We start from the raw sequence: 12,227 nt of genomic DNA on the forward strand, positions 1-12,227 counted from the left end.
AGAGACAGAGAGTGACGAAGATAGGCAGTCTGAGACAGAGACTGAGGAAGACAAAGACAGAGGTAGATAGAAATTAGACAGGGATGCAGACAGACATCATGGAGACAGAGATAGGGGATGACAGAGAGAGCGGCAGACATACAGAGAGGGAAAAACAGAGACAGGGATAAATCCTCATCATTGTCAAGGACCACGTGGTATCCCATAGGGGTACATCTCCTTTAGTGTGGCGTTTACTTTGCTGTTATTTAGCTTGATGGTTTCCTGTAGCGTTACCATGACTGTACTTCGCCCTGCCTCCCCATTTCCCCATGCCTTACGAAGAGGCTAACAAAATGAGTATCAACATGGGAAAAGGTTTCTTCCTCATCCTGAGCAGTCAAAAAGAAAAGAAAAAAAAAAAAAGAGAAAAAATAGAGACAGGTATTGGATAAATTGCCCAAACTGGCAAATGGCAACAGTCAGGGTTTGTGAGAGTTTAAATGTTTAAATGAGTGTATTTCAGCTGTCACTCTTTGTACATTATTGAACATCTTTCTATTGTAAGCGGCAACAAGCAATTTAAGGATTTAAAGCTCGTTGGGTAGGAAAACAAAAGCAGATCTTTCAGTCAAGGTACACTTGTAGCTAAGTAGTCTCTGAATTTCCCAACTGAGGATACCTCTGTTTAGATGAAATGGCATCTTGGCATTCAGCTCAAGAAAAAGTGATTTCAAATTGCTTAGAGAGTTTATATAAAGAAAGTGAAATTCTTGCCGAAAAAAAAAAAATAACAATAATTTTTACGTTTCAACTGAATCATGACTTACTCTTCTCCCCAGTTATTTTTAAACACAAATAAAATGAAGTCTATTGTTTGTAGTTGGTTAGGTATATGGAATATAAGGGAACACGAGAAAGGGTAGGGGGCTGCAAAATTAAGGGCAAACATCGAAGGATGCAACAGCAGCTTCCTGGTTGAACCATTTCATATAAGTAACTGTCACGTAAATATTACTCTAATACTAGTATGTGGGTTTGGGATAAGGAAGCCTTTCAAATCTCCTTAAAGAGTAAAAGGAATGAATGAATGGATAAAGTCAAAAGTAATTTGTTCACTGAATGACAATGGATAAAATCTAATTGGGAAGAGAAACATAAACCACCAGTAAGGAAAATTCTGATTTCAACTAAGTAAAGCCTTAAATCTGGTGACTGTTTTTTTTTTTTAATTTAAATGTACATTTATTTATTTTAATTGGAGGCTAATTACTTTACAATATTGTATTGGTTTTGCCATACATCAACATGAATCTGCCAAACACCAATAGAGTATACTATTTTTTTAATTTGTTCATCTTGTATTAATTTATCACACTCTTTCCAAGCATGTATTTATTATTTATATGGATTCTTAAATAGAGTTTTCCATTCTTTGACCTCAAAATGACTCAATGGAGGGAATGGGATGGTGACAATTTGTAAGTTAACAGTAATCAGAAACTAACAAATTCAAATCGTGACTAGTGTGCTTCTCCTTTTGTGACAAAAACACTTTTTATCTTACCCTTTTGATTACTAGTGTGGACTTCTCGTGATGCCACTTCCAGATGCCAAATAATTCCCATGATAATTCAAAAGCGTTCCTTTCCAGAGGTTACCAGACCTGTTTTTAAGCGGGAAAGAGTCTTTCCACGTACAATTCCAACGTCAAATGTTTCTGAAGGGCAAAGGCCATCAGCGTGCTTAGAGAGTGCATTCTGGTGCATAAATAATTCATGGCTGTATGCCACAGAAAAAGTCTGTCTAGTACCGAGATGTCCTCATAGCATCAATCTGCCGCCTTCCACTCCACCCCCAATATAGGGTTGTATAAGATTTGAGGCGTCTTTCTAGGGTTAAAATGCTAGGAAAGTCAAAATAAAGCCAAAGTAACATCAAGATACGATATGAAGTCAACTAACCTAAGAATGTTGAGGAACAACCAATAAAGAGAAGATCATCAGTGTAGCCTGGGTGCGTTCACAGAGTGAGAGATCATGGGAACCAAGTACTACACGCTCAGTGGCAGGGAATGGGGAAAGGGAAGCAATCCAAAGGAAGCTAGCGGTAGTAGTGGTAATGAGTGGGGCAGAGTGGCTCTAAACACGCGAACTGAAAGAGAAACCAAACGGTTTCTTTAACATCCCTTTAATCAAGCTAAAGGAAATGCATATTTTAAAAGAGTTTCCCCAACAGTAGTAGAGTAGGTAGGTTCACAGGTTCTCTCTAAAGTCAACTGGTCTTTGACTTTGCAGAAATGATGGGAGGGGGCATTGATGGATGGTAAACCAGGAGGACAGGTTGCCACTTTAACAGCACAAATGAGGTCTAAAGGTGTTGGGGGAGCAGGGCTTTAAAATTTCTCCTCTTCATAGGCTCAGGTAAACAATCTCAAGTATTATGAGCTACAGTTCAACAAAGACTCTGACAGAGGTGGGCCACCAGAGGTGGGCAAGTCCGGTTGGTCCCGCAGAAGGAGCTGGCATCTGGACAAAGCTGGTCGTCCCTGACCCCAGGAAAAGAGCTGCTCACCTCTCTGAGATTTTGTTTTCAGGAGTCCTCACTCAGGAAAACGCCCCTCTCTGGGGAGGTACAGGAAATTACAGGTCACATATATGGGGAAAACCACATCTTCGTTCTCCAGATTCACCACCTCTAGCTCTTCATCCTTTCCCAGGGAAAGCACCTGGAGTTCTGTCTCCTTCCGGAAAATGGCTCTTCCAGCCCTGTCCAAGGAGGCCAGGCGCAAGCGGAACGCGACCTTTCTCTGCCAGAGTAAGCTGACCCCGAGACCGCAGGACTTGTTCAGCGCGCTGCGCTTGAAAATGATGCGCCGGTTGGCATAGCACACCACCAAGTCCCAGCCGACGTTGAAGCCTGCCCACCGCCAGCTGCACTGCTTATCCCTGAGGAGCTGGCCCCCGCACCGCATGCTGGTCCTCTGGAGGTCGGACACGAAGACATCCACGGGCCCGAGGTCTCTGGTCTGCTCAGCCCGGAGGAGGGCAAGCCACTGCTCTTTGTACACTGGGGTCAGCCACGTGGCAGGGATCAGTGCATCCTGGTCGATGATGCGTGCTGACGGCAGGTCGCAGATCATGTAGGCAAGCCGCAGCTGCTGGAACGCTGGCACGAAGGCTCTGCCCTGCTCGGTCTCCAGGAAAGGGGTGCCCTCTGACTCCTGCCTGGACCTGGCAAACCACGAGTCGGCGTCAGGCAGCAGGTCTCTGCGGGGGCCTCTCCATGTCGGCTGCAGCTGCAGGAACATCCACTTTTTCAGCGTCGTGTACACATCCATCTCTACCTCCATCACGAAGAGCTCTGAAGAGGCAATGACCTCTTTCATGAGATCCAGGCTAACTTCTCTCAATAACTCCTCACTATGCTGGGTCATCAGGTTGTCCAGCAGCCACTGAAGACACATGGCCCTGATGTTCTGGAGTCCGTAGCTCTCAGCAGAGCAGTAGTAGCTGCACACGGTCTGATCACTGACCGTCTCCTTCATTATCTCTCCGCACTGCTGAATCAGCTTGTCCAGCTGCAGCATGCTGGCTGTGGCCAGCATGGGGACCACTCGACCGGGTGGGATGAGCACAGAGTTTCGGTACAGGGAACCTAAAGCCTCGTGCAGTGCCTCACAATCAATGTTCTCGTCAGGCATCTGCAACTCTACAGTATCCATGGTTGTCTCACGCCACGCACCACTGAACATGCTAGCAAAGTATCCTGACCGGCACAAGTAGACCTTGTGCAAGTTCCACTCCTTCCCCAGGGCACGGATCTGCACGTCACTCCCTTCTCCTCTCAGAAAAAGTGTCTTATAAACGGACTCTAAACTGTCTTTTGCTCGCTTCCTGTGAGGCGCTTTTGTGAGCTGCCCTTCTGGGCCTGTCTTCCGCTTGTGGCGCCCTTGGCTAGTGGTGGGTCTGGCCTCTTCGCTCTCCTCCCCTTCCTCTATCACTGCCACTGCTACCTCCTCGGCCTCCTCCTCCCCCTCAGGGGCACCTGGCTCCTCTGGGGCATGCCCCACTCTGTTCGAGGGCATCTGACTGTTTACTGCTCCCATGGCTTTTACCTCAGGGGTACAGAGGGCAAGCTTCCTCACCAGACGCAGCCGCCACTGGCACTAGCTCAGCCCACGGTGTCGTTGGATACGGCTGATGTTTGTGACGTCATCTTGGACGCCACGCAAAGCCACACCCACGAGGCTTTCCCCTACCCCTCCCACTCCCCATCACAGGATAAGTGCACTCTGTACCAGGAATTCCACTCTGCGTATCTTTCCCTCCAGGGATGATTTCTCTGCGGCTCCCTTCGTAGGATAATGGTGGAACAGAGGACTTTGTGTATGAATTTTCCCCATGAATCTTAAGAACATCATTTCCTCTTCCCCATTTGAAATAATTACTGATCACTCCTGTTTTTGGATAATTACGTCTTGGTTCCAGCTCTGTGCTCTATGCACCTTAATTTCTGTAATTATTTTCTTAGGTTATCCCATCATTTGCGGCTGTCAAAACATTTTCTGTGATAAAAGTGGCAATGTGTGCCCAGTCTTTGCTTTTGTCTCTATTTTAGACACCAGCTAAGCATGTAACAAACTTAAACACTGAAAGAAATGAGGAATGAATGAGATGGATTTTGATTTTTGAGGAAATTAATAATATTAAATACTGACAAGTGTTATATGCTAAACAAAGTATACGGTGTAGAGAGAGTGTGGACCTTTCAATGACAAGGAAAGTACAATGCAAGGGAAAAAACTTTGAAAACGGTAAGTCTCTCAGGTCATTTGACCTTGCCTGAGTAGAATGTTTGGGGCTTCCCAAACATTCCCAGTGGTAAACAATCCACCTGCCAATGCAGGAGACGCATGAGGCATGGGTTGGGAAGACTTCCTCGAGGAGGAAACGACAACCCACTCCAGTATTCATGCCTGAAAAATTCCATGAATAGCAGAGACTTGCAAACTAGTGTCCATGGGGTTGCAAACATTCTGTCCTATTCAAAGATGCAGCATGCTGGCTGTGGCCAGCATAGGGACCACTCGACCAGGTGGGATGAGCACAGACTCCCTGGGACAGGGAACCTAAAGCCTTGTGCAGTGCCTCATGTCAGGCATCTCCATCCCAGAGAGTTAACTTTGGCAGGTTGATAAGCAGTGAAAGCCTACGGCCCCTGTAAGGAGGAGATGAACATTCTTTCGTTTTCACATTCTTTTGCCTTAGACAAGTAGATTTGGTAGGCAGCCTTATCTCTTGTTCAGTAACATGCCTTTTTTTTTTTTGTACCTTTGGATGTATGTCATGGGACCTCTGGGCAAAATCTTCCACAGCTGGATCTCTGAGTTAATCTGTTCCTTCTGACTAATCTCGTGCTGATGTCATCTCAGGATGTATGTTATAGGAAAGGGTCTGGGAAAAATTCTTACAGCCTTGAGATATTTTTTTATCTATTCTCAGCAACAAGTTGAGAAGTATATAAGGCCTTCCCTCAGCTAGTGAGGTGGGTTCTCTCCTACCCCCTTCTGATATCTATGGCAGAAGCGTTTTCTGGAACTTTCACTTTAAATAAAATCTACACAATGCTCTGAGTGACTGAGACTGTCTTTGGTCCCGGAGTTAAATCTTCTTCTTCAGTGACCATGAATCCAGCAGCACTGTTCACCTTTCACCATAAGCTATCATCTTGAGAGCTCATCTGGGATATACAGGACAAGGTAAGTATACTCAGAGCTGGGACTCCTTTGCTCTTTTACTGTAAAGTCTCTACTAACTCAGAAGCTTATGGACCAAATTTCTTTTCCCCAGTCAGCTTTTCCTGGGCTGTCTGACCATTTCATAAATGCTTGGGGAATTAAAGCTACCAACCTAGTATGCTGGGTTGTAGATTTTCAATGGACTTGCAATCCATGCTGTTATTGTGTTTTTCTAGCCCGACTCCATTCCAAGTTTTACAGGACATTGCAGGCAAGAACACTTAGGGAGCTAGCTATAGCTCTAGCTCCAGGGACATCTCTCAGACCAGAAATCACCATCCTAATCCCAGAGACCCAGAAGCAAGTTATTGTCACGACTATGCCTCCAGACTATATGGATATGGATTGAAGCATTGCTGGTCAGCATGAGATTCTGGAGGACACAGATTGGGGAACTCCAGATTTGGGCAGATTGGGAATGTGGCTGGCTTCTTCCCTTGGTAGTGTTAGCTCTTAGTGGGTCAGAGAAAGCCCTCCATTGGCTCTTGTCTCATCCTTAGATATTCTTTTTGTACAATCTCCTGGACAGGAATAGAAAGGTTGACCTTGACACACCATGAATGTGAACAATTATTTTTTCCTCACAGGCTGACCCTCCATCACCTCCTTTGTTATCAGATAGATGCATGTGGCAACTCTCAGAAGGGACATCTTGGGTTTTCTGTTCATCCCTTTATGACTTACCACTTCTACTGCAGTCAAGGATATGCTCAGGAATGTGCACAGACACATACAGGACTGGTGCTTCACCTGGTGGTCTTACCTTTGAAAGCATTCCAGAAAACTACTCTGCTCCACCCTGGATGGCACTGGAGAAAAAGGGAAATCAAGCCAAGGTTTTAATGGTGAGGAACTGAACATCAATCTGGGATGCCATCAGGTCTATCCCTGCTGCATCTCCACCCCACCTCCGTGGTAGAACGAGAAGGGACAGTAATGAGAAACCTGCATTCATAAGGGACAGGTTAACTCCAGCCAGCAAGGAAGCTTGGGTGGAACACCTGTCTCTCCACCCCCATCTAGAGCAGAGAGGGATGCCTCCAGTAGAAAAAAAGCCATGGAACTGGGCATCGCTTTTTTCTCTCTTACAGATGGGAGCTAGCAGTTCCAGAATCACCCTTTTGAGTTGTATTTTGAAAACCTGGGATAAGTTTGATCCCCAGAGCCTAAAAAATCCCTTATATGAAGGCTTTCTTTGCTTTAAGAGAAGACCTCACCTCCCCAGAGAGACAATCCCTGCTGGGACAACATCTTATCAGTCAGTCAACTCCTGTCAGCAGAGCCAATTTGAACACTGTCTGGTTTAAATTTTAGATATAAAACTATGACTACAAAAAGGAGAGATGACATTTTTGACACTGAATGGCCATGATATTCTTTAGACTCCAGAGAAAACTGGTTAAAATGAAGTCTTTTTGAAATTGCAAAATTGTTTCTTTTTGCACATGCAATTAAGAAAAGGCTGGCTTGTTAAAATATTTTTTTGGGAGCTCTGATCCTGCATGAGAAACAAAAATATGTCTGGGAAAAAAACCTGAAGTTAACTCTTATCATGTCCTTGAGATACACAGCCCACTCTGTCTGAAACTCCAGCCATGAGCAAATTGGTAGAACTTCAAGCCAAGGGAAAAAACGGGCAGAGACATTTTAAATTTCAAATGGAAAACTGTGAAGTCTCTGTCTAGATTTATGTGTGTCTCAGTGTGTGTCTTTGTCCTTGGACAAAATTGCTAAAGGCCAGTTGGTCAGTGAGCTCTATTTATCTGGCCTAAGGAGAAGTAAGCACTTACAAATCAAACAGTTCTAAATTCAAGAAAACTAAATTAAATGAATTTCAGACTTGTATGAACTGGGAAATATTCACTGTTGAATTGATACCTGGTATTGATGTTTGTTTATTGATCTAATTAACATAGACATTGTGAAGATAGAAAATTATATTTACCAGTCTACAAAATGATGATATAAAGTACAATTCATAGTTGCTGAAAGAAAGTAGGATGTGTGTTTTCAATAAAAAGGTATAAGGAATGAAATTACATTCTATTAAAAAAGGAAGTAAATTTGAACTTACAGGTTCTCTGAATGGGCAAATAAAGTGATGAATACAAAAAATATAAAAAATGTTCGTGGCAAATGAAAAAAGGTTTGTGGCAAGTGGAAGAGAGTTTTGTGCATGACTCAAGTTTCTTAAGACATTAAACTGCCTTTGAAATCTTTTATTGTTACTTTGACTAAGTGAATAACTATTGTTTGACAGTGAATATAAGCTGGCACCAATCTGGAATTTGGTTTTCTCTTCCTGATAAAAGAACAAAGTTTTCTTGGAATGTGGCTTTTGATAACAGACAATGGCACACATAGACAAAGCTCATTCTGCTTCTACAAAAATTAACCCCTCATCAGGGCATTTTAAATGGATAAACAATGGCTGTAAACCAAATAGTTGGGGCTATGGGAAATCCAAGATGACTGCTTAGCTTTTCCTGGCTCCCTGACAAATCTCATTTTTATTTGATAAGATAAACCCTTTCCTGGCTTCAGGGTTAATGTCTCACAATAGAAAAAAAAAAGGTTAAAATGTGTTTTCTACAATCTCCAGTAATTGGAGTACCCACTTTGCTGGACAGGTCGTACAGATGTTGATAAAAATCTTCACGAACTTCTTGGAGACTGTCGCTTTCACTGGCATCCTCAGTTGTCGGGCAAGGACGGCAGAACAAAGGGATCGGTTACATGGGATTGAACAGACTGCTAAATATGATTGAAATTTTCATGACTTTTTGTCTGACATATTACTGGCTTCTAATCTTTGTTTACAGATATAAAGAAGCTCTTTTCAAGTTACTGATAGTTCAAAACAATTTAGTGATTTACATCTGTGGGTAAAATTATCACATTTTTCTCTCTGCCTCGTCCTTCCAGAAGAAATTGGAGACACTTGGGTTCTGAACAGCCTGATCAGGTAAATAAAAAGACTGCCTCCCAACATATGCGGAAATCTCAAAGTATACTGCTGCTGCTGCTGCTAAGTTGCTTTAGTCGTGTCTGACTCTGTGAGACTCCAGAGATGGCAGCCCACCAGGCTCTGCCATCCCTTGGATTCTCCAGGCAAGAACACTGGAGTGGGTTGCCATTTCCTTCTCCAATGCATGAAAGTGAAAATTGAAAAGGAAGTCGCTCAGTCATATCCCACTCTTAGCGACCCCATGGACTGCAGCCCACCAGAATTCTCCATCCATGGGATTTTCCAGGCAAGCGTACTGGAGTGGGGTGCCATTGCCTTCTCCAAAAGTATACTGGGAGGCTCTAAAAGAAAAATTGACCCAACTGATGTCAGGCCTAAGGTATCTATTAAGTTTCCTGAATATTAGGTTCTAGTTTTGTTAATTAAGATCTGTATTTACTAAGACTGACTTCTAAGGTAGTTCCTTGTGGTTATGTTAATATTGTTAAGAAGTTTAAGTTATGAAAAAGGACACTCTGAGTTTGTTTCTGAAGCTTATCTCAGTAAACAGTTTTTGAATAAAGATCAAATGCTCCAGGATCTACAACCAGGAGATTAACAACAAGACTGGAAAAGGTCAGTTTTCCTTCCATTCCCAAACAAAGGCAATGCCAAAGAATGCTCAAACTACCGCACAATTGCACTCATCTCACATGGTAGTTAAGTAATGCTCAAAATTCTCCAAGCCAGGCTTCAGCAATATGTGAACCGTGAACTTCCTGATGTTCAAGCTGGTTTTAGAAAAGGCAGAGGAACCAGAGTTCAAATTGCCAACATCTGCTGGATCATGGAAAAAGCAAGAGAGTTCCAGAAAAACATCTATTTCTGCTTTATTGAGTATGACAAAGCCTTTGACTGTGTGGATCACAATAAACTGTGGAAAATTCTGAAAGAGATGGGAATAGCAGACCACCTGACCTGCCTCTGGAGAAATCTGTATGCAGGTCAGGAAGCAACAGTTCGAACTGGACATGGAACAACAGACTGGTTCCAAAGATGAAAAGGAGTACGTCAAGGCTGTTTATTGCCACCCTGCTTATTTACCTTCTATGCAGAGTACATCATGAGAAACGCTGGACTGGAAGAACACAAGCTGGAATCAAGATTGCCGGGAGAAATATCAATAACCTCAGATATGTAGATGACACCACCCTTATGGCAGACAGTGAAGAGGAACTAAAAAGCCTCTTGATGAAAGAGAAAGTGGAGAGTGAAAAAGTTGGCTTAAAGCTCAACATTCAGAAAACGAAGATCATGGCGTCCGGTCCCATCGCTTCATGGGAAATCGATGGGGAAACAGTGGAACAGTGTCAGACTTTATCTTTTTGGGCTCGAAAATCACTGCAGATGGTGACTGAAGCCATGAAACTAAAAGACGCTTGCTCCTTGACAGGAAAGCTATGACCAACCTAGATAGCAGATTCAAAAGCAGAGACACTACTTTGCCAACAGAGGTTCGTCTAGTCAAGGCTATAGTTTTTCCTGTGGTCATGTATGGATGTGAGAGTTGGACTGTGAAGAAGGCTGAGTGCCGAAGAATTGATGCTTTTGAACTGTGGTGTTGGAGAAGCCTCTTGAGAGTCCCTTGGACTGCAAGGAGATCCAACCAGTCCATTCTGAAGGAGATCAGCCCTGGGATTTCTTTGGAAGGAATGATGCTAAAGCTGAAACTCCAGTACTTTGGCCACCTCATGCGAAGAGTTGACTCATTGGAAAAGACTCTGAGGCTGGGAGGGATTGGGGGCAGGAGGAGAAGGGGACGACAGAGGATGAGATGGCTGGATGGCATCACTGACTCGATGGACGTGAGTCTGGGTGAACTCCGGGAGTTGGTGATGGACAGGGAGGCCTGGCGTGCTGCGATTCGTGGGGTTGCAAAGAGTTGGACACGACTGAGCGATTGATCTGATCTGATCTGATCTGAAAGTCATTTAGCAAACGAAATCAGATGACATGGATATGTCACTGGGCTATACTTAATAGAAGTTCTTGATTGAAGTTCTTCCTGATGATTCTACTATTACTTCTAACGATATTGTTTTCTATACTGCCTGCTTCAAGAAGTGTTGTTCCTTACATTATCAAGTGTGTGACTGAGCCACTGATATAATGATGGTGTGCAGCTCCATATGAAATCCATAAGTATAATGGTGTGACTCTGTATATAAGAAGCAACAAGACAGAATATTTTCCTGGACCAAGAGACTAGTAAGACAGGTGTGGTCCAGAGACTTTTGTTACTCACAGGGCCTAGTCCAGTAATAACACACTGAGTGGCCTATCAGTGAGATCTTTGGCAGACCTGCGAATGAACCCTCCCAGCACCATGGAACAAGATGGTAATGAAATGCTCTGCAAACCATGGTCAAACTCATGGCCATAAAAGGGCCCTGCTCTGGCAACTGGCACTTGCTATCTGCCTCTACAAAGATTAACTCATGGACACTACAGCTGCTGACCTTCAACGTCCCCTGAAAGGAGTTCAGGGTGAAAATCAGAAATTAGGCACTCGCTCTGTGTTCTGGAAAAATAGACAAAACAGGCCTTTGGATAGTTAGAGATTTTCAGGTAAAGATTTTCTTGAGCCCAAATTCTTGCATCTTCTCATACCTAGAAAAGCACCTAAATTGTTAATGGGGACAACTATTTTGGCTTTTACAGTAATACCACAGTAAGAAGCCAAGGCCTACCTGGACAAACTTTGACAACTGGCTACCTCAAGCACCTGTCTACGCTGGGTTATAGACTCATTCACCTGAAAAGAAATTATAAGATTTATTTTGTCTGTTAAATTTCAGGTTTTCATTCTTTCAACTACTTCTAACTGGGTTTTTTATACCTACATTCAAAATGTATATGAATATGCCAGATGGCTCCATTCTTATAAATAGGGCAGCCCAAGTGTTGACTCTACCCAGACCAGGATCAAAGTTACTATCAAATGTAACCTGATTCTTGCAGGTTATTCTTGGACTGCTGATTACAGTAATTCATCTACTGATATTTGGTCTCTGCCTTTTAATCTACTTATCTAGTTTGTTCTTTCTAAAGGATACAATGGCTTCCCAGACAAAGTAACAGTGATGCAGAGATTCTGGCCACTCTTCAAAATGGACTCCCCTGATGTTCCACCATGGTTACAGATACAATCTTGGTTTACAAGCTCTCCTTTGTGAAAAACTATCTTGACTACAATCATTGTAATCATTCTGTTTTTTGCTGTTTGCTCCTTACATATATAACTGTGTATTTACTACTTGGGGCCCTTGGATCAGAAACCCTAAGTAAAAGGGTAAGGAGAATATGTTGCTTCAACCACTTAGGGTCAGTGCCCCTCACCTGCAGGAAGCAGTTACTGACAGATTTCTCTGCCCCTTTCCCCTCAGCAACAATATTCTCCTAAAATAAAAAGGGGGAAATGAGAGAGTTAACTTAGGCAGG

The 12,227-nt window shown here is 43.3% G+C and overlaps 1 protein-coding gene and 1 long non-coding RNA gene across 2 annotated transcripts; one reads left to right on the top strand and one right to left on the bottom strand.

Annotated features, from left to right (window-relative positions):
• Nucleotides 1-2,153: 2,153 nt before the first annotated feature.
• On the bottom strand, nucleotides 2,154-4,175 carry LOC147340532 (germ cell-less protein-like 1). The gene has a single exon (XM_086388319.1). The coding sequence runs from the start codon at nucleotides 4,085-4,087 to the stop codon at nucleotides 2,582-2,584; it is 1,506 nt and encodes a 501-aa protein (XP_086244445.1). The 5' UTR covers nucleotides 4,088-4,175; the 3' UTR covers nucleotides 2,154-2,581.
• Nucleotides 4,176-5,239: 1,064 nt separating this feature from the next.
• On the top strand, nucleotides 5,240-7,999 carry LOC147340533 (uncharacterized). Its single transcript, XR_015159190.1, has 2 exons — nucleotides 5,240-5,740; nucleotides 6,367-7,999. It is a non-coding gene; the product is annotated as an uncharacterized LOC147340533 (long non-coding RNA).
• The last annotated feature ends 4,228 nt before the right edge of the window (nucleotides 8,000-12,227 follow it).

The sequence above is a fragment of the Bos grunniens genome, chromosome X (assembly GCF_055505025.1).
Source record: "Bos grunniens cultivar Pamir isolate PY7600 chromosome X, Bosgru_T2T1.0, whole genome shotgun sequence".
NCBI classification, from domain to species: Eukaryota; Metazoa; Chordata; class Mammalia; order Artiodactyla; family Bovidae; genus Bos; species Bos grunniens.